Source organism: Neopelma chrysocephalum, unplaced genomic scaffold, assembly GCF_003984885.1.
Source record: "Neopelma chrysocephalum unplaced genomic scaffold, ASM398488v2 Primary Assembly neopelma1_60, whole genome shotgun sequence".
Classification (NCBI taxonomy): Eukaryota; Metazoa; Chordata; class Aves; order Passeriformes; family Pipridae; genus Neopelma; species Neopelma chrysocephalum.
Window position 1 is genome coordinate 15,898,359 of NW_020897715.1, and position 24,390 is coordinate 15,922,748.

At 43.5% G+C, this 24,390-nt stretch overlaps 1 protein-coding gene across 4 annotated transcripts; it reads left to right on the forward strand.

The window, feature by feature from the left end:
* The first annotated feature begins 6,411 nt into the window (after positions 1 to 6,411).
* On the forward strand, positions 6,412 to 11,636 carry TENT5C (terminal nucleotidyltransferase 5C). 4 transcript variants are annotated; one of them, XM_027681519.1, is made up of 2 exons: positions 6,412 to 6,432; positions 9,440 to 11,636. In XM_027681519.1, exon 2 carries the CDS (start codon positions 9,466 to 9,468, stop codon positions 10,639 to 10,641), a length of 1,176 nt encoding a protein of 391 aa, XP_027537320.1. In that variant the 5' UTR covers positions 6,412 to 6,432; positions 9,440 to 9,465; the 3' UTR covers positions 10,642 to 11,636. The 4 variants fall into 4 exon arrangements, with proteins under 4 accessions (XP_027537320.1, XP_027537319.1, XP_027537317.1 ...); XM_027681518.1 differs by lacking the exon at positions 6,412 to 6,432 and adding an exon at positions 6,853 to 6,885; XM_027681516.1 differs by lacking the exon at positions 6,412 to 6,432 and adding an exon at positions 7,041 to 7,220.
* Positions 11,637 to 24,390: the final 12,754 nt, after the last annotated feature.

The window sequence follows — 24,390 nt, forward strand, 5'->3', positions numbered from 1 at the left end:
AACCTTTTTTGTCACGCACCTTATGAACTGGTTATGCTTCCCATTGCAGCCTAACTGGAAGCCAGACCAAATAATTCCTCATTGGCCTTGTTGGAAACATATGAATGGTTCTTGCCATTGAAAATCAAATGTCTGGTCCAGCTTGAAAACTGCCTCACCACTCTGTTTTATAGTAGCCCACATGCAACAAGTAGATTTTGAAGTCTTAAACAGGAACTGTAAATAAATCCAGATTTTTATTCTGATCTCTTACTGTTAACTGAGCTATTACTTGTATACAGCACTGAAATCCACAGAATCATAGAATATGCTGAGTTGGAAGAGACTCACAAGGATCATCAAGTCCAACTCCTGTCCCTGCACAGGACAGTCCCAAGAATTACACCATGTGCCTGAGTGCATTGTCCAAACTCTGTCAGGCTCAGTGCTGTGACTACTTCCCTGAGGAGCCTGTTCCAGTGCCTGACCACCCTCTGGATTAAGAACACAGTGTAGACAATCCAATGCAGCATAGACAAGAGGCATCACATCCTCTGGAAATCTTTGGTTCCAAAGCTTGCCACTGAATACACAGGTGCCGCCACCTTTTTTCTACCCATCATAGGGTCCAGGTCTGGTCTATGGCAAAAGGAGACAGAGCACTCACTTTTCCTCCTGTAGATAAGGATATTCTCCCTTAGCTCTTAGCAGGATGTCTGTGCAAAGCACTACCACCCAGTGCATTGACAGATTTAGCTTTTCTTTCTTGTCTCCAGAGATCCCAATTCTTCACTTAGTCCTCAAGATTTTTTGTCCAGAGATCTCATAGCTGCAAGTTTTACCCAGCATAGGCCAGACTTTGCAAGTTTCTGAAGAGAGGCAAAATGTCAGATTTCATTATAAAGGGCTATACTAAGGCTCTCCCCATGTGGGACACGGAACCTTACCCTGTCTCCACTATATGGGGTAGGAGAGCCTGAAAGCCCTAATTACCTGTCGCTGGAAGCATTGTTCCAGCACAGATCTATACAAGACAGCTGTAGGCAGAGCTGTTGCAAAAACATCTGCAAGGGCCTCCTGGATCCTTGTGGGATGCTGACTAGCCATGGAGGAGGTGAGAACGGCAGTCCCCTCAGACCTGATAGGGTCAGACTGAAACCTGTTGTGAAGGGAGACTGAAGCCTGTTGTTATCCCTTTCCCGCAGGAGAGCCACATGGATCTGGGGTACTGCGGAGCAGCTGTCACACTACAGGAGTGATGTGCCACCACAGAGATGCTGTTGGGGGTGCTACCCGTGAAGCATCATCAAGGACACCTCCTCACCAGTGCCAGCAGTTGTCAGTCTTGCTGGGAGATGAACAGTGGGACAACGGCTTCCAGAGCTGTAGAGTTTCCATGTGCTGCTGGTGGCCCACAGAACAGACTGAGACGGCTCTTTGTAGTTCAAATGGGCCCCAAGGTTTCTGTGAGTGCCAGTCCGTAGCACCAAGTTTGCTGCCATTCTGCTTCTCCTCCCGTGCTTATCCTAGTGCCTGTGTGATTCTGCAGCAGCCCAGCTTGCAAGCTGCCCCAGGCAAAGAGAAATCTCCTCTTTGGATGCATCTGTTCTAAATCTGCATAAACCTGACCCAAAGGAAAGGGTGTGACTGTGTATCTGAGGATGGAGTGTCTCTGACAGCTCCCATGTAGATTATTTTACGCTACATAACTGTGCAAAATGTCTCTTTCCAGTTGCTATTGCCATCAGTGAGAAATGAAAGGTTTAATGAAAAAGCATTAAAAAATGCAGACAACTTTTCAATAACAGCCCCTATAATCTAGCATGTGAAAAAAACACAATGAAAAGAAAGACTGGTGGAAATTAAAACTGGATCAAACTGTGTTTGGACCTTTACTTGTGAAAGCAGATAACAATTGCAGCAAAATATCATGGAAAAAAACCAGATTATCCCTCTCTTGAGCAATCTGAAGGAAGTCTGCAGACAAGTGCAAGTTATTGAAGGGGCTATGAGTTTTACTGTGGGATTATATCATCCAGGGCTATATAAGTACTAAGAGGTAGTTAATCATCTTTGTTAACCTCCAAATCTGTGAATTTGCAGGGACAAACAGTATCATCTGCAACGAAAACCAGGCAGGGCTTGCAGATGCAGAATCCCAAGGGGCTGATATAGCCATTGTGTGACCACTACACTTCTCTGTACCGGTTCCTAAAGCCATGGATGAAGAAGGAACGTGAAAAAGATGCGATTTCAAAGTGAAAAGCTATAGTGGGGGAAAGTACAAAATCCATTGGGCAGAGCCCACAGACCGATCGGTACCCAAGGGCTTCACACTACACAGTCTTTGCTGTTTCTCTGTACCCCCCCTTTGTTGTGTTTACCACCTGCAGCCTGAGGTGGTGTGGCCTGAATTTGCTCATGACTCCCAAATTGGAGTAAATATTTTTTTCAGTCTGATTAGCAAATGCTTGTTCTCCCCCCGCCTCTGCCTCCCTCCCATCATCTCCTCTACCACCGAAAATTTTGATGGTTTGTCCTCCCCTGGGTTCCAGGAAACCGTGTGACTAATTAAGCAGTTGGGGCGAGCTCAGGTGCAAGGAAAAAACAAGTCAGATGATGGGCTGCTGCCCACTCGCTCCAGCAAGTGCATTCCATCTCTGCATGTGTCTGCCCTGCTGCTTCATAAGGCAAAAGAAAATGCCAGGCTTCTCTGGGCTGCCCACTCTGCATCCTCACAGCACAACCATATCAGCAAAACCGAGTCTCTTGCTGCAGAAGCAAAAGTGTCGGGGTCTGGGGAGAGATGTAACCACCTCTTCCCTCCTTGAAAAATTTGGCCTGTGTACTTCGTCACACAGCAGGGTGGCTCTGCTCCTTCAGGTTTTTAGGCAGTTTGGGGAATGTATATCAGAGGATTTTTGAGAAGAGTCTGCAGCCCACAGACCAAGTTGCCAGAGGTGACATGCAGCAAAGTAGTGAAAGGGCTAATGGGTGGGGACAACTTCAAAAAGACATATGTGAGAGACAGCAACTCTGGGTCTCTGTGTCCTCCTCGCATGTAATTGGAGCAGGAGTTTGGAGCTCCCACTTTGCACGAGTCCTGCTGGTGAAGGAGCCTGGTGGCATTTCTTGCCTCTTAGAGAAGGAGTGTCTCTCACCTCTTGCTGAGCTCAGAACTGTGTGGAAGCTGGGAAGTCCCACATGGTAGCATCTCATCCCTTGGAGCAGGGAATTCCCAGAAGTCACGGTGCTTCTAGCAGCAAATTTAACCTCAGATTTTTAAAAGGCTGCTGCTTCCTGCCATTAGTACTGTCTGTGCATCTATACTGGACTCCACATCCATGTATCAGAAGAAAGGATTGCTGCATCTCCCAGCAGGAAACCTCAAAGACAGAGGAAGCTAGCAACAGAGAAAGGAGCTCACTCTTGATTCTCTGCAGGAAGATTTCATCATAACCCCGTGTGGGTGGGATGTTCCTAACCGTCTCCACGCTCTAAGCATCTGCAGACATGCAGTTACTCCACATGTCAGACAAAAAAGAAGAGTTTTCCAACTGCAGATTTGATGCTCAATTACAGAATGGAGCCTGACAGCTACTACTACTGGGTATTAATAACTCTGCTTCACTTTATGCCTTTAACAGCTGTAGCAACCAAGATTTATGATGACACATTATGTTCAGCAATGCATCACATAAGGAAACTAATCTGACAGTGCCAGGTCACTGAGCTGACTTACAAGCTTTTAAGTGGGCTTCTTCTGCCAGATTTGCTGCCCTATTCACTGGATAAAAATGAACAACTTGCACAGTGTTAATAAAACTCTGTACTTGCCTCTGTTTTGGCAGTTCACAGACTCTTTTCCCCCATCACACTGCCATCCCAGGAGCCAATTGGTCCTTCTTTATTCCCCATCCTCTTTCTGAAAACTCTTTGAAACAGGTCCAGTGCTGTGTATCCTGAAGACGGGTACACCACAGGACAGGAGGGGAGGGATGAAGCTGGGAGGAAACACTGGGACCACAGACAGAGATAAGATGGAACAGCTATGAGAGAAGGGTGAGATGATAGTTGAACAAGGGTAGAGGGGGGACTGTGGCTGCCACTGCTCACTGTCTTGCAGCAGGAATTTATCTATATCCCAGTCACTCTTAGAGAAAGGATGGCTTGCAAAGATTGGGATCTCCCCAGACTTGGAGTTACAACTGGCAGAGGGAAATTCAGTCCTAAATAGAAGTTGAACATTAAGATTGTACATTGGAGCTGAGTCTGGGTCTGTGTCAGCTACCTCGGCAGCCGCAACACTTGAGCAGTAACCCATGGTTTTCAATCTCTCATCTCAGCAGTGGGCTGTATATTTCCATGTTTTCCATCCTCACAGCACTGTAATCCGCTGCACAGACACAGGTGGATGGATAGCAGAAGGCAGCTTCTCATCAGTTGTAAATGGGCTCATTCTCCCAGGCGTTCATTACTCAGAGATGCATTCCTCATTAATCTGGCAATTTACCCAGGAGTCTGGTTCAGCTGTCTTTAATGGCATCTCCAATTCCTACCCCGTGGACCCTTTCTGTGGGACCCATGAAAAGCAATTAGAAAGAACAAGTGTATGGTCAGGAGGTCTAAGTTTATTGCAGAGAGTGCTGCACTTCCCCTGACAGATACTCAAGGTCTGCAAGTCGAGGATGCAGAAAACACCCTATGACAGAGTTGAAATACCTCTTTGTGTTTACAAACTTTTTTGTGTGAAACAAGAAATTGTGAACAAATAATGTAAAATATGAACCTTTGATTAACACTTTAACATCTGTAATAGCAGTATGTGCTGCAGTTTATCTTTGCCTATATTGGTATCTAATTACTTTTTTTCAAAAAGGAATTTAATTGCTGTTTGCCTGTAGGGCAACAGAAAATATGCTGTTCAAAGTCATCAGTTATTGTCATAAGAAAATAATATTTGATGCAGAAATTTTGCTGAAGAAATATTCTTAAAAGGTGAGATTATTCACTGTTTTAACCTCCAAGTGAGACTTTCCTCACTGGTGGTTATGCCTCTCTCATTTCTGGTACTACTTCTCTTTGAGTTCCCTACTTCTCTGTCTAATTTTAGAAACACAGGGGAAAAAATATTGAGAGAGATCTGGATCCTCATATCCAGCTCTGTACCATCACAGACACTCATATTACATATTTTCTTTTCTAGCTCTGTCTTGAAACTAATTTTATTCCACTCCCTCTGTCCTGTGATGCTCTGAATTAATGATTATCTCATCTGACAAAAAAGATTATAACTTGCCTTGATTCTTGTGTCAATGTTATACTTCAACTTAAATAGTTCCTTTTGTTTCCTGTTATTTATCCCAATGGTTGGCTATTGCAGAAAAATAAATAATTTAATTAACTAACCCACCCCTATATTTCTGCTCAGCTTTGGCTTTCTTGGTGCAGCAAGGCAAGTCTGTTTTGTTTGCTGGGCAAAGAAGAATTTTCCAATTTTCCCTTACAAGGTCAGCTTTTCTCTGTGTGTGTGCAGGTTTTAACTCATTTTTCTTGACTGTACATGACCAAACAGTGTAACAGATGTTGTGGTAGGGGGGTGGTTTTGCCATTGCTTTGTAAGTACTTTTTAAAACTCTACTAGAATTATGTCAGCTGGCCATCCTAAGTTAAGTTTTGCTTCCTCTCGCCCCCCAGCAAGTCTTGATTATCCTACAAAAGGCAAATACCTTGGGTCCTTTCTCCCCCGTGTTGCTGAAATGTTGTGTTCTCAGTAGAAATCCTAACTTTTGCCCCCAGAGTGCACAATCTTGCACCTTGCGCTATTGAACATTAGCCGATTTTTATGATGCCGCATCTCCAAGCTGCTTCTGTCCAATTGTTTCATCATCCTCCTCCATGTCTCCAGAACCTCCCACAGCTCATCAACTGCGATTTCCAGTAGCACACTGTGTCAACACATGCACGCTGTCATGTCCTTGCAAGCACATCCTTGTAGGTTCTGTATGAACTCCTAGTTTGGCTGTTTCTGGTGGGGCACCACAGTGAACTGTTTGGCAGAGCTTGGACATTTGGGACCTATGCTGATAGTTGTTCTGTTTGGGATGGGGTGCCTTTGGGAAAGCCATGCTGTGTTTCAGTCAGCTCTTCATCATAGTCCACTGAATCTCAGAATCACAGAATCAATTAGGTTGGAAAAGACCTCTGAGATCATCGAGTCCAACTCTATGACCGCACACCACCATGTCAACTAGACCATGGCACTAAAGTGCCACATCTGGTCTTTCCTCAAACACCTCCAGGGACAGTGACTAATCACCCTTTCTGTGAGGAAATTCTTCCTAATGTCCAACCTAAACTTCCCCTTGCTCACCATAAGACTATGTCCTCTCATCCTGTCACTCGTTGCCTGGGAGAAGAGGCCGCCCCCACCTGGCTACAACCTTCTTTCAGGTAGTAGTAGAGAGCCTCCCCTTCTCCAGGCTAAACAACCCCAACTCTCAGCCGGTCCTTATAGGATATGTGCTCCAGACCCTTCACAGCTGCACTGCGCTTCTTTGGACTTCCTCCAGCACCTCAAATGTCCTTCCTGAATTGAGGGGCTCTTGAAAAGTTTCCCCCTGTGCGGGGAGGCTGAGGGGCGAGTCCCTGAGGTGGGGACTGAGGGTTCCAGGGTGCGGGCGACCCCCCCCGTCCTCTCCCCATCCCGACCGCCGCGGGGCTCCCCGGGCCGAGTGCCCGGCGGCCGGACCGACGGCCAGAACCGCCCCCGCTGCGGCGGGAGGGCCGGGGCGGGCCGGGCCGAGCGGGGCGGGCCGGGGCGGGGCGGCCATAAAGGGCCATAAAGGGCGGGCGCGGGCAGTGGCGGGGCTGGCGCGGTCGCTCGGGGTGCGCGGCGCGGCTGAGGTGAGCGGGGCTCCGGGCTCCTCTAGGGGCGGAGCGGGCGGGGTTACGGTCACTTTCGTGCGGGCTTTCCTGGGAGCGAGCGCTCGGTAACGCTTTTGTAATGGTGGTTGATATTTAAAACGGCAGAACGCGGGTTCCGTTGAATCCCGGTGAAGGGAGGAACGTCCCACGGAGGGAGCCGGACCTCCCTGCCCTCAGCGCCTCTGGGGTCCGAGGGGGACCTGTGACCCTGAGGGGACGGGCGCCTGCAGTTTTTTGGGTGTTCTGTCAAGTTATGTCTTATAGTGGCAAATTGCTGCTGCAGAATAACGCACCTCATCGTGACAAAGGCGAAGGTGTGTTGTCTTTGCTCCTTCTGCCTCTGATTAATACTCTTTACACTGGTAAAGATACTTAGTGTCTCTTGCTTCCATAGTGGTTTCATTCCCAGGGAATGAGTATCTTTAGGTGTCAGATTTTCTTATGTTGGGAATGGTTGGTGGTGAAACAAGAAGTATGTAAACTACTAACATCCCAAATACACTGAAGTCACTAAGATACTGTTGTCACTAATTAAACCTTGCTGAGTAGGCAAATGCGAGTGATTTGGGGATGGAAGGCTTTGGAGGTTGACTGCTTGAGAATTAAATTCTCTGCTGAACTGGAAATGAAAGAACTTTGTCTTCCTCCCCCAAGGGCAGCAATGTGCGTTATTCTCCTAGGTGAGGATCACCAAGCAGAACTAACTGTGTGTGGGTGGGAAGCACTGGTCCAAGTCCTTTCTGGTTACTGGGTGAGCTGTGTGTGTTGCCTAAGCTGCGGAGAGGGCTACAATCAGGAAGGAGGAGAAGGAACATTTTCAGAGGTAGTAGCTGGAAGCACTTGCAGCTTTAGTTAGAAGACTTTTGTGTTCTTTAGTGATCTGAAGGATATAATGGAAATACAGGGAGTTTACAATGGAAATATACTTTAATGCACTTGAAGTGTCTGAGAAACTTCTGGCAGGCTTGATGCCTTTGGGTTTATGCTGTGTTGGAGCATTAAGGATTGAGCTTGGAGAACTTTTTGATTTATCCTAGTTTAATCATCTTGTGAGTCACAGTTTTGTATTGTACCTGCTGGTGCTGATGAAACCCAAAGCAGCACAGTTCGTAATGCAGCAGCTCATACTCAAGGACAGAAGAAAGTTCCCCAGGAGCATTTTAACCTTACTGTGTATTTGATCTAGGATGTGACTCTCCTGCAGAGGTGGTGACAGGTCAAGTGAGCTGCTCAAAAATTAAAAGCTGGAAAGAGGAGGGGCATGAGATGACAATAGCTATTCTTTGATACTTGATTTAAAAATATTCTATGTTGTTGCATGTTAGGAAACTATATGGTTGGGTTTTAAAACATTCTTGGTAGGCAAGAGTTAATTTGCTTAAGTTTGATTAGTCTGACCTTGGCAGCTGCAGTCTTCACAAGTACTTGGGGCAGAAGAAGGTGAGGCTTCAATTAGTCTTTAGCTGTCAGGAAGCACCTGGCTACAATAGAAACCTGGAACACTTAAAAAAAGAATATTGATACCAGTTGGAGTTTCGTGACTGTAGAATATATGTAAGTATCTACATGCTTACATGTAAAAGACAAGCAACTTGAGGAATCTTGCCACATCTGAGCAGGTCACTCTCTTGTGCTTAAAATGTTCACATAAGGCTGTGATCAAGTCTGGTTAGTGAGATTCTCAGTGTTAAAAGAGTAGCACTAACTTGATAGACACCATCTGAATGTAATGCTAACTCTTATAAACTTGTTTGCCCTTCACAAATGAGCAAAAGTTGAGGCGGGTATGAATATTTCCATAGAGGTGATTTGGTTAGGCAATGTCTCTGAAGAAGAGTAAAGAGTTGCTTACAAAGACTAGAGTCCAAGTTGAATGTTGTTACCTGATTTTGCAGCTGAAGTTCTGCCCAGGATGCTGAAGTGCTGCAGCTTTTTGCAGGAGCAAGATGTACTTGGTCTTTATCCTATAAGGCATAGATGCTGGATGGAACAGAAAGAAAAGTCTTTTATGAAAAGGAAGAAATCTTCTATTTCTGGCATAATTTAAGTGCTTTCAGTGGACTAGATGTCTAAACCCTGAAACTAACACCTGAGTGTCTTCTACTGTTGTGTTAGTTGGAGAGAGTAATTTGAGCTTTATATGTATAATGAAACAACTTCAAAGCTTTACTTTCAAAAGTGCTTTGCAGGTCATCTGGCTTCAGCTGGTGTTGTAGATGACTTTAAACTTGGGTAAAGCTTTTGTGTTATCTTTGTTGATAATTTCCATTTCATATAAAGTGCTTTTCTGAAGTAACTCTAACTTGCCAAAAAACAAAGACAATGACAATTAAATTTTTTTTCTGCTTGCACCAATAGAGAAGCTATGTATCATGTCAGGTGGAAGGCTTGCTGATAATCATTAGTACACAGAATTACTTCCTTCTAATTTGTCCGTGTGAATAGACGGAAAGACAGAACCTAGGAATGTGCCTAGGAAGCATAAACAGAAAGTCTGACTTGTCTTTTCTTTTTATATTTTACCTCCCTACAGTTTCTTTGGAGAAGAAAAGCCTTAAGATGGCAGGCAAAGGAAGTAACACAGCAGACTGCATGTCATGCAGTGTACTGAACTGGGAGCAGGTCAGCCGTCTGCATGAGGTTCTTACAGAGGTGGTTCCAATCCATGGACGAGGTAACTTCCCAACACTGAAGATAACTCTGAAGGACATTGTTCAGACAGTTCGGAGTAGGCTGAGTGAAGCAGGCATTGTGGTACGTGATGCCCGACTGAATGGCTCTGCAGCTGGTCACGTCCTGGTCAAGGATAATGGGCTGGGATGCAAAGACCTGGATCTCATTTTTCAAGTTTCTCTTCCAAGTGAGGCAGAGTTTCAGTTAGTTCGAGATGTGGTCTTGCGATCCCTCTTGAATTTCTTGCCGGAAGGAGTAAGCAAGCTAAAAATCAGTCCTGTAACACTGAAGGAAGCCTACATCCAAAAGCTAGTGAAAGTGTACACGGGGACTGACCGTTGGAGCTTGATATCACTTTCCAACAAGCATGGCAGAAATGTGGAGCTGAAGTTTGTAGACTGTATACGACGGCAGTTTGAGTTCAGTGTGGACTCATTCCAAATCATACTGGACTCCCTGCTCTTTTACTACGACTACTCAGAAACCCCCATGTCAGAGCACTTCCATCCAACTGTGATCGGGGAGAGCATGTATGGAGACTTTGAAGCAGCTTTTGACCACCTCCAGAACAAACTGATAGCTACCAAAAACCCTGAAGAGATCCGAGGTGGTGGGCTTCTGAAGTACAGTAACCTCTTAGTACGAGACTTCAAGCCCATGGATAAGGATGAGATCAAAACCTTAGAGCGCTACATGTGCTCCCGATTCTTCATAGACTTCCCAGACATCCTGGACCAGCAGCGCAAGCTAGAGACCTACCTCCAGAACCACTTCTCCAAAGAAGAGAGGAGCAAATATGACTACCTCATGATTCTGCGCAGGGTGGTGAATGAGAGCACAGTCTGTCTCATGGGACATGAGCGAAGGCAGACTCTCAACTTGATTTCTCTGCTGGCACTCAAAGTACTGGCAGAACAAAATGTCATCCCTAATGCCACTAATGTTACCTGTTACTACCAGCCAGCACCTTATGTTAGTGATGTAAACTTCAGCAACTACTATCTCGCAAGTGCTCCTGTGCTGTACAGCCAGTCCTACCCCACTTGGTTGCCTTGCAATTGATGGCTTCACTCGAGTGTTCCTGAATGGAGGCTACTGAATGCCAAGATCCTGAGTGTGTGTATATAGATAAGTAATAACTGCCAGTTGGATGTTTTCTAATGGAAGCATGACTGCATTGAACTGTCCATTTCTGGTGTGCAGTGGGATTATGCAGCCAGATGACCTGCTATGAACCTTTCAGTGTATCTCTACAAATGCCAAGAAGCCTTATTATCTCTTCACTGGGAGAAGAGAACCAGCAGCCAAATGTTAAGAGGAATTGTTAAGAAACTCTGTACTAGTTCTGGATGTGTCTATTCAGATGTGATTTAAGTGGAGTATCCAGTAAACTGGGTTAGTTAATGACAGTAAAATGCCTTGTGCGGAAGCTGCACCTGGAGTAGCAGCAAAACTCTGCTTTCTATTGCATAACCTAGTTATTCTTCCTCAGTTCAAGTTCTGACCAAACTTCTATTGAACTAATAGACTAAACTAAAAGAATGGGTGCATGTCATGCTTGGGTTGCTTTTACTTTCTGGCTGTGTAGAGGTGGTAACAGTATGGGTACTGTCTGTCTTGTAGAGGGCCTAAATGTTGTTTCCTGTAGTACCTATGGATATGTGGTCCCACCTCAAGTTCAAGATTAATTTCTTGGAAGTTGACGATGGATTCCTAAGTCTATCTCTAAAGCATATGCTGGCTAAATTTTTCTTGAGTACCAAAATCTGGGAGGTGGCATCTCTAAACATGTACCAAAACACAATCTAAAACTTGGCAATGCAAAAAGTCCTTGAAATTATGAATTGAAGCTTTAAATAGAGTTGAAACCACAGTTTGAATATTTATGATGGAAAAGTACTCTTGAGTCCAGGATCAAGCTAAAGCCTTTCTGACTGTATCCTTCAAAACAGTTTTTAGCACAGTTGGAAAGTAACACAGCTCTTATACTGAGTTTGGCCCAATTTTCTTCTTCACAGGTCCACAGAAAAAAAAAACAAACAAAAAACCAAACCAAACAAACAAACAAAAAACCCACAAACCTCAAAAAACCCAACCAAAACAAAACCCAGCAAAAAACCACCCCAACCCCAAAACACTGTGAGCTGCAGGGTTATGTGCATTCCTGCCACAGTATGAATTCCAAAAGTGCCTCCTAAAATGAATTTCTTACTGTACAACTTCAGGCAGGTCCTGAAGGCTTGTCTTTCTGTCACCACCTAAAGTTTATCACTATCACCTGGTCACTGCATGAGATGGTATTTTGAGCAGTTAGAGTTAAATTTTTGCTTTTTGCTGGTCTTAAACCTCACTTGAAGGGATAAATAAACCCTAAGCAGAGCTCACCACAGAAGCTGTATATGTTGAAAGTCTGGGCCTGTTTTCAAAGTAGTCTCTGGAAGAGTATACACTCCCTTGGAGGGATAGAGGGCTGACCTTCCTGAAGGGTATGTGCTGAACTTGCTGCTTTGAGACTCCTGTGCTTTATAAAGAAGCCTAAAAGTTCCCCAGTTATTTATATAGTGGTGTTAGAAAGTGGTATATTAACTGGATGATTTTCACTGAATTACAATGGTAAAATTCATATAGCAAATGATTTTGAACTTCCTTTGCTTAACCAGAGAGGTAGACTAGAAAGGCAAATTTTAGAGCTATTTACTGGTGCAATGTTGAAGAATGCTTGCTTGCTGAATCTTTATTACCTCTAGCTGTTTCTGCAAGCTTGTGAGACCAAAGTGCCTGATGAAACAAATTATTTAAGCTTAAAAGGTAAAGCAGAAAGCAGCATCAATGTTGGATTGCTGTACAAGGTGGAAACACCAGCAGCGCATCACTTAAATGGCTGTAAAAACTGCTGGTTCATCATAGGACCAAAAGTTTCTAGTTACATTGCAAGTTCTCTCACTTTTCATAACTACTTCATAAGCACTGCCTCAATAGAGCAGCGAGGCTACTCTTGCGTTCAGACTTTCACTTAGCTTAGGAAGGCAGGGAGGGATGCAATCTACAAAGCAGACTATATGTAACGGTTTTGTAAGCAACTTCAGTAGCAAATATACAAATAATTTGGTGAAATATGTTGTGGCTTTTTTTCATTAAAGGTTTCCCCATTTGTCAGCCGAAGTAGCTAAACTTGAAAGCAAACCCAGGCTTGGACTTGGTGTAGCTTGCAGACAAGATATCTCTCACCCAAGACTTTGACTTTTTAAAAACTAACATGATGCCAGTGTTGTCATGTGCGTTAAATTTGGTGCAAGCTTACCGCTGGAATGCAGTCCTAGCAAGAATAACTTCTGCATGCAAAGCAATACTTGGTCTAGTATAGAGTGTCACTAGAAAGAAGATTTAAGAGTTTGTAATTGCTCCATCTCTTGTGTAGATGTTTTTAAAGCTAGCCTATGCTATAGCCATTGCAGAAGTAAATCATTGCCTAGAGAGGTGTTTGATTTGCATATCAGATAACTTAGGCTCAGGTATCTATCTTGTGTGATCTCCTGGCTGATCTTTAGAAACTGTTTCTGTGCATAATCTCATGTGGAAGAAGTGGTGAGATGCTCAGGAGGAGTCCTCCCAAGCTGGAAACACAGACTTATGTTTTACTGGTCATTGAAGGCCTTGGCTGCTGAACATTAGGCCAGATGCATCTCCTAGAAAAGGAAATGCTATGAAAAAGGCTGTAATGGATTCCTAGTGAGATAGAGCTATGGAGAAGTTAAGCTTCCTGCCACTGTGCTTTTGGTGATGTGACTTGATGCCGAGGCCTCTAAGGAAGCTTCACAGTGAGTGGCTGCTCTCTGAACAGCTGACTGCCTGGGCTTAAGCTTTGCAGAACTGCTGTGTTCCCTGTCTGTTTCTTAAAATGCTCTGGCATATTAGAAATACTGATCAATTACTTAATAGCTGTTAGCTATTAAGCTCTTGAATAGCTAAGTTGTATCCTGAACCTGCACACTACCTATTGCATTGCCCCCTGAGTACAAAGGATTGCTGGAACACTGTCTCCTTGCCTTCAAAATAATCCTGGTTTGGCAGGCAGTGCTGGTGTACTCGATAGCTCTTCATCACTGTGTTGCAAGCAGTCTACCCCTTTCTGTTTCAGGTTGTCCTAGTGGCTTGATGGTACATGTGGCAGTGGCTTAGTTTGCTGTGCATTAGCTGGTTTGGGTTCAGGTTTACGGTGACCCCTGTAGCAAGGGTAACTTGACAATGAGCACTAGGTAAATGATGACCTCAGTCATGACAGTCTAGGCTGCCTGCTTGATTCAGTCACCCTTCAGCACTTAATGACACCTCTGCAAACCTGTTCTAAGCTCTTTTGCCCCCTTGTGCGTCAAGTGGAGGTTAGAGAAAGACTACTATACTTCAGACTATTACCTTGATACATTCCTTCTGGGCACTGACCTTAAAACAAAGGTGCAGTAACACTGGACTGCAAGTCTTGTATCAGTGCATCATTCCTCAGGACCAGGCTTCTAAACTAGACTGTTATAAAATAGCTGTTTTTCTTTGCATAGCTTATAAGCACTGCTGGACAAAGCCAGTTTGAGGTTTAAGCATCTGTTGTCAGCACTTGTTGCCAAGTTCCCTTTGACTTGCAGTTTATTTGTGTGACTTCTTCACCATAAGATAGACTTTTATTTCATAGAGATGCTATCAAGGAGACCTAGTAGCAGACTGGCTCTTAGTCACTTTAGTAAGATCCCTGTGCTGATCCACGGTCACTCTGACAATTTGTAAGGTAAAGCATACTTTATACTCCCTAAGCTCAAGATTTAGTTGTTTCTGTGTTTGTAGTCAACTAGTTCAATCAATCACTAAGTTGGAGGTTGAAGACTACTGCTTGCTTCTAAATAACCATTTTTCGAAAGATCCTTGTGCTTTAACATTAATCATCTCTTCTACAAAGCAGTAGGTAGTATTTAAATCTAGTCCAAATATCTGACGTTTTCATTGAAACTGAAAACAGATATTTTGGACTTGAGTTCTGAGGTTAAGCATTCGGTATTTTTTGTGCCTAGGCTTTGTGGATTTCTGATTGCTAGAATCACCATTGATGTTGGAAGTGATCTCTGCTTATCGCTATATGAATAGTTGGGAAAAGGCCTCTTAGAAGAGAACCTGGGCAAATTGCTTTAATTTTAAGCTGTCAGTGTACTGATGGTACTTGTTTCCTATCCCTCTCACTCAGCTTAGTCAGGGTGCCATAACTGTTAGGCACAGGAATAAGCAGTAAGTTGACCACGGTCACTGGCAGCCTGGTCTGATTTGGGCATTGGGAGAACCAAATGAGTAGTAAAACTTCTAGCCTTTGCATCTAAGTCTTACTCAACATGGTTAAATGTACTTCATATATGTTCTTTAATTTTGGTGAAACTAGAGATAAGGTGGGATGCTGGGCTATAGCTGTAGAAGCCTTGGGAATGGTTGGAGCACTCTAATTTTTCTCACTTGTATTGGAAGAGGCAGCCACTCACTGAAGTGTCTGGATTGGGCTTGTCTCTCCGACTAAAAATGCACTTTCTGTTGAAACTTAGAAGGTCTTTGTCCTTTGTTTTTCCTTATATTAATTTTTACTATTATTAAAAGAAGTCAGCTCTTGGAAAATCTGTCTCATATCTCTTTGGAAGAAGTGAGTACCTTTTTTTTTTTTTTTTTTTTTCCCCAAGCTGGCAAAACAAGGTACGACAAATACTTGGATGAGCCCAAATGTGAGACTGGTCACAGTAGCTTTGTCTACTGTTCTGCACTGTGGTGTTCACTTGTCACTCTTGGAAATTGGGTTTTGGACTTAAATGATGCTGAAATTCTTGTGCAAATAAACTTATGCTAAACATCGCTTGCGTTGAGCAGTTTTTGTATCTGAACAGTGCTGACAAAGTATTTGTAGAGCTTATTGGTCAATGTGTGTGCAAGTGCACTTGCAGGGGGAGTAAGAGTGTGGGATACACAGTAGCGCTTGCTTTAGATGTTATTCAAGGTACTCTTTTTATTCATGGGTGTACACATCTGCCTCAGCTTCCTGAAGATTAGTCAGTTAAGGAGATGCGATTAATCTCTCACTTAGATTATACTGACAGTTTCTAGAGAGCCATTTTTCCCTCTCTGACCATCATCTGGTCTCAAGTTGACTTTAAAACATGCTGAGGCACAAAGCTAGACCTGTTAGGTAGTGTCTGCTCTGAACTAGAGCCTACCAGTCTCTTCTGTGATGCACTCCATTTTATATGCTGCTGCATACCTCAACTCATGAGCCAAGGATATGAGAAACAAAGTCAGCAATTTTTCATCAAGTTATTTACAGGTTGAAAGTCTTAGCTTTCACTCTGTCCTAAAAGAGGATGCTACTACTAACCAATGATCAATGGGAGTTGAGCAGGTCAAAGCTTAATAAAAGTTAGTATTGTGTGGCAGTCTACTTGCTGCTCCTCCTGCTCTAGAATAAACGCTCTGTAAAAAGTGTGCTTGCTTCTATCCCCTCCAGAGCTCAAACTCTAGCCTCTCAGTTAAGTAATGCTGGAGAAATTCCAGTGTCCAGGACCTTGTAACACTTGCAGTGGAAACTTTTGTGGAGATTAGCAGATGCTGGGTGATCCCATGGAAATAATCATGCTGCTTGTGTAGTCCCTTTTCAATATCTAATTGCTTACCTCTGAATTTAAATGCAGAACTGATAATGCAGCTGGGCAACATAAACCATCTGCTTGTCACCTGAAACTCACTTACCTCAGCTCCTGTTTATCACATCATAAAAGCTTCAGAGTTATTTTGAGTACCATTCTTAAGTTTCTAGAATACCAAACTTAGCTTTGCAGGGTCGGATACTGAAACATGAAAATAGCTATGCTTAGGCAAGTGGTGCTAGAGCACTCTGTAAGTTCCACGTGGAGCTTATATAATGGTAAATATTGAGAGGAACTACAGAAAGATATTTTTGTTCTATTGCTGTTGTATTGCTAGTGAAAATACAATTATAAGCATCCTGTTCTGTTGTAACTGCTGGAGTTCTGCCACTTCCATGCTGTGCAAGATAAACTCAGTCTTGTCATGGGGTGTGAGAGACATTAGATAAATGGTATTCTAAATCATTACCATTAATCTGTCAGGTGTACTTGTTTTCCTCCTTCCTTGCATGACAGAATATGGAATATTTAATACTTTTAAAATCACAGTATTCAAAATGATCTTACACAGACAGAGTAGTTGGTCCTATGAGAGGGAAAAAAATTACATTAATTCCTGTTTATTTTAGATGTTTCTTGCTACTTATTAGTATACTTAGTTCGCTAATACACTAAATACATGAAGTTGCTATTTTCAGTAATAAAATATTACTTTTATTTATCCGGCACATACTACTTGAGTATGGATGTTAAACATAGCAGTCATGTTTTGCTGCAGTAGCAGTGCTGCCATTTGTTCTGCTTCATCTCCATGAGAAAAAGAATAGTTCAATATCCTATAGGCAAGACTGCCCAGCTAAGGGAGTACTTAACCTGCCAAACCTTAGTAATTTTCCTAGTAGGAAAGAGTTGAGTCATACTGCTGGAAAAAGTGAGTCTTGCCAAAAACTATGTGCAAAGTGGCTACTTGAGCCTAAAGTGGTAGTTTGCATGTACATTAAGGAAACCTATACATTAACAGTGTTATCCCACTGACTTTTGGGTAGGTGATTTAGTAAATCAGCAGGAACTAGTTGCCTAGGCTGTGCTGCAAAATGCTGTGCTGAGTTTTTGTCACTGGTGAGTACATCAGGGATAATCCCCCACTGCTTGGAAAATGGAGAAGTGCAAACTCTGGGAGAAGTCAGGCCAAGACAGGACAAGGAAGCTGGCTGGTCTAATCTGTGGCAATAACCTTTGGTCACTGAGAAATTCCTGCACACTTCAGGAGACTCCCAAGGCTTGACTGCACCTCAGGCAAAGTGCAAATGGTCACCCTTGCAAGAGAATGGTTGAAGTATGACATTTATGATTCACTGTCCCAATACAGCAAGGCAGGCCTTCTGAGTGTTTCAAATAAGTAGCATGTGAATTACACCCGCAAGCTGGTCCCTTCCTGGGTACCCTTCTTGCTTCAGAATTGACTGTCCACCTGCAACACTTCCCTTCTCCACTGCTTCTCTCTTGCTTATCTGAAAAACTTATTCTGAAAGCTATATCTGAGTGTGCCTCCTGGAAAGTTATTCAGGCTTGCCCTAAAGGTAGTGGCAATTCATTGTGTACTTGGAGAACTTGTTCTAATATTTGATTGTGGTCATTAGTGAGAAATGCGTTTGCATTTCCACATTGGCCTTTGCGCTTCATCTTCAGCCTGTGGATTGCTGCATCCTTATCAGCCAGGCTGAAAAGTCCCAGACTGTCTCATGCTATCTGCTAATCTCTTCAATTCTTGGATGAACTGCAGAAAATGGACACTTGAAGCTTTATATTGCATATATTGGATTCAGAGACTGGAAATATTTTCTTCTGGGACTTTATGGTTTCCATGTCTCATAACCCAGGACCAGTTGCAAGTCTGGTGCTGTACATACCACAGATAAAGAACAGTGCTAAGATTGCTTTTCAACCTCTTGATGTTTGTGTCCACAAACTCTGCCCGCCATTTCTACTACGGCATTGTGGCATGCCAAAGTCAGATATTCATGGTGATTTCAAAGTCCATCTGTTGTTTTTGAGGCAGCCTCTCCCTTCTGATATCGACAACATCTGTGCTCCTTGTTTCCAGATGTGGTATTTTGCACTTGGCAGTATTAGAAAAACATCTTGTCTGAATTCTAAGGGCAAATAGTTACAATGTGGCTGGACAGAGTAGCTCATCCTCTTCAATTTTACTACCACACTGACTGCAGTGTTGCATAGTGGTGACAGATTTTCTTTGTTCTTGCATACCGAAGGGTAAGAAATGGTTGTGGGCACTTTGAAACCTGCAGGTGGTTTAAAACCAGCGTCAGCACAAAGTCCACAAAGGTACTGGATGCGGGTTATTTTAGGAGTATTTATTTGTTCTGCAAATATAGAGTAGACACAGCAAAGAAAGCTTATATTCTGTCAGTGCCTAAGAGCAGTTCCTCAGTCCTTTCCCCTGCACCCCCACTCTGCAGTGACAAGTATCCCTGTGGCACAAATTTGCAACACAACCAAAGCAAAGAGCTCCATGTTTCTGCTCTTACCATCGTATCTGTTAGTAATCACAGCCATCTACCTGTCTGTTTTGCTGATCATGTGGGGCTCCCCACATGTTGCCTAGCCCTGACTAATTGCCAGGCCTGATGTAGCTCTCTAGATCTCATGAGTTCCCTTCCACTTTCTCCTCCTGGGCAGCTTTTTATAAGACTGTGAGAAAATAAGTTATTTTTGGGATGAGAGCCTGCCATTGATCCCACTGCCCAAAGTCCCTGTGACAGCAATGGGGGTTTGTCAAATGCTGTGAGGGATTTGCAAACAGCCTGGCAGACATGAGTGACGTGGGCTCCTGTGTTACGGCTGTCCTGCTGCCCAGCTGTACCGGACTGTGTTTCCTCAGCCCTGTTTGATCACTGGGAGAAACACGTGCAGATGGGCCTCTGCCTCTGGCAGCAAATTCATGGACTTACTCCAGAGAAATCCTGCTCGTAAAAAAAAACAATGTCTGTTTTGGAGCAGAGGAAAATTTGAACGTGAAGTAATATTCCAGCTAAGGATATGCATGCCTTAAATTGGTGGTTAGCCTCCTTCCTTGCAGCACTTCTCTGATAGACAGAGGATTCCTATTTACTACCATTTCCTCGACCAAAGAAATTAGCCCTGAAGAGGGGAAGCAGCACACTTTGGTAACGGAGACTTGCTGGCAGGACCAGGAGTAGATATTTTGGAAACCCTGCCTATTGGTGGGGTGAGAAGGGAAAGGGGGGCTGGATGGTACTGGGGCATTTCAGAAGTCAAATAGAAAGATGCAGGTGTTTAAAAAAACACACAGATGAAGGGGTGAACCACAGTTTTGATGTAGAGGTGTACCATCTTTTTACAGGCAGGTCTGACTTAAAGCTGCAGTAGCATGCCAGCAGAACTTGCGGGGGGCTGTGTCATGCCCACATTTATGATGTTGTACATGTATAATTTGAAACTTCTTGCAATACTCAATTCAAATATAAAAATCAAGGTGGTAAACGTGCTCTTCTGTTACTGTGTGTTGCACGTGGCTCTCCTCAGATGTTATGATGTGAACTATGGCCTTCAGAATTCTCAGCCAGATTTTTGTTGTCTGGTTAGAAATAAAAGATTGCTGTATGGGTATAATTGCAACTATGGTTGGGGGGTTTAGTTGACCAGAACTTGAATGTTTGTTTTCCTTGAAGTACCAGGCAAAAACATGCATTTAGTTAAAAAATTTCTTTCATAAATAAGAGTTCTTTAACTAGCAATGTGATATTTGACAGAAGTGTCTTGCCTTTAACTGTAAAACCGCTTGTGAAGTTATGACTTTTAATTCCACAACAGCAGCTTTTACTTTGAAGGTGTTGACTGTCTGATTACTGATTTTACTTACTGCTAATAAGGAATATATAAGTAGTAAAAGGGTCTTTACTTCATCTTAGGGATTGTTTGACTCACTTGCAGTATTATAATACCAGATCATCGTCAGAGAGTTTATGTCCACTACTGCCAAAATGTCCACATCCCAGACCTCGTGGAAAAGTACTGTTACAATGCGTTACACGGGTCTATACTTGAATAAGAGAAAAACTGCAGAAAAAACAATTTAAAGCTGGTTTCTTGATGATGACTGTTCTTCAGGCTGTTTCATGCATGCTTGATAGATTGCAAGCAATATTTAATTTGCAAGAGGGACCATCTCAGAAGAGGAGATTCATTGCTATATATATTGCATTGTAATATATCACAAATAGGCTGCAGTGTAATAGCACTGGCTCATGAAACTATTTGAAACAATCTGACCTAAGTGACTGAATTTTATACCCATTGGGTGACACTACTTTTAAAAATGATATCACAGAACTGAGAAACTGCAGAAAGATGTTTAAGATTCGTGTGACCAGAGCTGCCTGGAAGATGGCAGTGCCCACTCTGCATCTTGAGGAGAGGATTTCTGCCATTTTAGAGAGGACCTGGGATGCTGCTGAGCACTGAGCAGCAGCATGGGACCCTTCAATCTCCTCTCATATTCACTGCAGAATGATGTGAATTAAGCACCAAGTTAAATCTTACCGTCAAGTGAGGTGAATTAAGTGGCAAGTTAAACCTTACCTCCAATTTAATCGGGCTCCATAGCAACCTAACATACTTTTTTAATTCTTCCACTGGTTTAATTTCCTTTTTATTTCCGTAGCAATGGATTCTTGAGAATCCAGACATGCCAGAGTGCTGGCAGACTACCTAGACTTTAACCAAATCTTCATTCTCACAGTATAGAGTGAGCAGAGAACTCAAGCACTGAGAAAACAAAGCGTAACTGCTCTATTAATGGTGTAAACAAACATTTAAAGAGCTGGTTTTAATGTGTAGAGGACCCTTATTAATGAAAATATTTTTAGAGAGCTAAAATCTTACTTTTATTATATATAGTTTCCATTTTAATTTTTCTTTGGGTAAGTGCTGATTGTAGCCTGGCTCCCAGATATCACCTGGAGATTCCTGTCGCAGGTGACAAGAACAGCAAAAAGTAGGAATGACTGTTACTCAGGCTAATGTTTTACTTCCTATGCTTCAGAGCGAAGGTAATTTTTTCTTTAAGAAATCATGGTGAAATATTGCACAGGCTCACAAGAATGTTTTCCTTTCACAAAAGAGTATTTATACAAATTCTTTTCCTCAAAAAGATGCATTGAAGTAAGCCTAGGGGTTTATTTTGGCTGAGGGTTCCTGACATACAGCCACCTACAATAAGCTGCTTATGGCATTTCAGGGAGTGTTTTGTCCTGTGCTGGGGGGTTACTGTGAGACAAGGCAGCCCATGGTGTCAGTGCCTGGCTGCAAAACCTATCTGGTGCTTTTTTAGCTTGTTGACACTTTGGCTTCGGGTTATCTGGAGTCTGAACTCAGCCTCTGAATAACCTTTACAGCATTGCTTCTTATCCCAAACTGCTAGAAATATGACAAAAATACCAGGAATTTTCTTCCAAGTCCACTGGAAGGCATTTCATCCTTTCTGTGATGATGACATGGGTCCATTCTTACTGGGTTACCTGAGTCTCCTCCTCCATTCTATGTCTGGATGGGTGTTAGCAACTTTTCCAACCAAAGGTCTGCAGGGATCAGGGTGGAGACGTCCCCTGTAGAGAAGTCAAGTCTTTGCATCATCTGTCTTCCACTCTCCCTTGAAGCTGAGTGACCCTCTTGTCCTGGCTTTTGTTTTTCCATGCCTGTGCATGTGCCAGAAAGCCCTGATGTGATGGCCAGAGCACAGCTTTATCAGAGAACAATTTACATCTTTTGAGCATGTTTAGCCCGTGCTCTTAACCATTTTTCTCCAAATATCTTTAGTCCACACTTGTGTCAAGGCATTGTCAACCCCATGGACTTCAAGGGCTCCTTCATTTACAAGTGAAAATGGCTACAAAACATTTAGGAGCCACCAGGAGAAAAACAGTCAGTGCTGAGAAGGGGCTGGTGACCATACACGAGACTGATTCAGCTGGGAGGCATTCAGGGATATGGAAGCTGGTTTTGGACTATCCAAATGATAGCCTTTAGGGTATGAAACAGTGTTCCTGCTAGTGGTTTGGTATGCTACAGCGTGTCTCTAAAAGCCTAATACCTCAACAGGAGGAAATTCTGAGGAAGACACCTAGAAAAAAACCTTTGTGGAGAAAAAACACATTTTCACGTGCGAAAAGTTCTCTAGGAGGAATCTATTAGATAGACGAAGAGCTATATTTCTAAATGCAAGAGAGATGATAGCTTTAGCTAAAAGCCACTGTAATAAGCTCACCCTAAATAAATATTGCAAACAAGGAAAACTTCTGTTCTCAGTTTCTCATTTTAGAGAAACATGGGCTCTACAGGTAAGAGACAAGAGAGGCAGGTATTTAAAAGCCCATTTTAAGGCTTAGATAAGTCATCATCCTCTGATTTTTGTCTCTGATTAATTGTCCCAATGAATGAACAGTGAATCATTCTGCTTGTGCATGCCTGCTGTGTTCTTTGGGGGAATCCCTGAGTCATTTTCTATTCCTGCCTTTTATACTCATCACACACCCATTCAGCAGCTGCATGTGCCTGTTGGACCAGTGATGAATGTGCCACTCCTGCCATGAATCTTATTTTACAAATGGTATTAATTTTAGGGCAGAGAGAGTCCTGGAGGGACTCAAATTGTAAGTATCCATAAGGAGGGCAGCTTGGTGAAAGCTATAAGGGTAGTTAACTGCTTATTTTTACAGAAGTGTTTTTTCCAAAACTCTTAACCTCTACACTTTCCACTCCTTGCTCTTCAGTCTGCTGCAAAGTTCAGCAAGGCTGGCCAGTGAACTTTTTCATACTCAACCCATATTCTGAAGCAAATTTCCCAGCCACTGAGGGAATTTGCTTCAGAGTATGGATTGAGTGTGTCATGAAGTGAGGACCCAGAGGACTGGGTCTGACAAGTTTGTACTTTAGCGTTGGAAGATTCTGATACCCTGGAGCTGATAGGGGGTGGAGAAAGTGAAGCAGCAAACTCGTTTTTCAATGTTAAATTCCAATGTAGATTTTTTTCACTTTTTTTTTTCTTGGTTGGTTGGTTGGGTTTTTTCCCATGTCACTCAGCTTCCCCCAAGCAGCAAACACATCCCTGTTGCCCGGGAGTGCCCCCGCTGCCCCTCCATGGCCCCGGAAAGCCCCCGGGAGCAGCGCGGGGTGCTCAGGACCGCGGACAGCGCCCGGACCCGCCCAGCTCTCGCCCGCCCGGGTCCCGGCGGGGACCGCCCGTCACCCCCGGGGCGCCGGCCGGGAGCCGGAGAGGGCCCGCGGAACCTGGCGCGGTCACACGGGCGGGTCTGGGAGGTGTGTGTGTGCGTGTGTGTGTGTGAAGTTTGGGTGTTGTGCTCATCCTTTAATTGAGTTAATTAACTCTCTTAAGAGCTTCCTCATTTGGTGGGGAAATCTCAAAGAAATGAGGCAGAGATGCTCCCCAAGAAGATGGGGAGGGAGTACACCAAAGTTATTTTCCAGGAGCTCTTCCCCCCAGTCTTTCTGAAGACAGGCTCTTTCTTGAGCTTGGGGAGGGCACTGACCAGGCAGCAAGTGACTGCATCTGTGTCCTTGCTAACAGAGCAAGTACCAGCTTACAGATAATGGAAGGACTGAAGTTAGAATTGCAGAATCATTTAGGTTGGAAAAGACCTCTAAGGTCATTGAGTCCAACTGTTAACCCAGCACTGCAAATATACCACTAAACCATGTCCCTCAGTGTCACATCTACGCATTGGAGCCTACAAGTTGGAGAGATTACCTTCAAAGCCTGTCTGCAACAGAACTTCTCCTGAGTTTTGCAGGTCATCCTCACATTCTGTTGTGATTAGAAGCATGAAGAGAAGATGAAGCCTCATTTCCAACCTTCTCGGAGCTTTTCTTGTACCTGTCACCTGTACAAATACTGTGCATCCACCTATTCAATGATCCTTGTGGCTTCCTTCCAGCTCAGGATATTCTATGATACTCACAGTTATGGTACATGCATAGCAGTCTCTCAGCCACAAATGGTTAATACAATTTTGCATAATCCTTTCAATGTGAGAGTCTTATAAGGACTTTGCCTTTCAACACAAGAGAAGAAAGTAATCCCAGTTTTATTTGG

Excerpts from the sequence above, each read along its gene's own strand:
- TENT5C (XM_027681516.1), top strand. The coding sequence starts at position 7,160 with ATGTCTTATAGTGGCAAATTGCTGCTGCAGAATAACGCACCTCATCGT. Across the intron at positions 7,221-9,439 it reads TCATCGTGACAAAGGCGAAG|TTTCTTTGGAGAAGAAAAGC; the intron begins GTGTGTTGTCTT and ends ACCTCCCTACAG.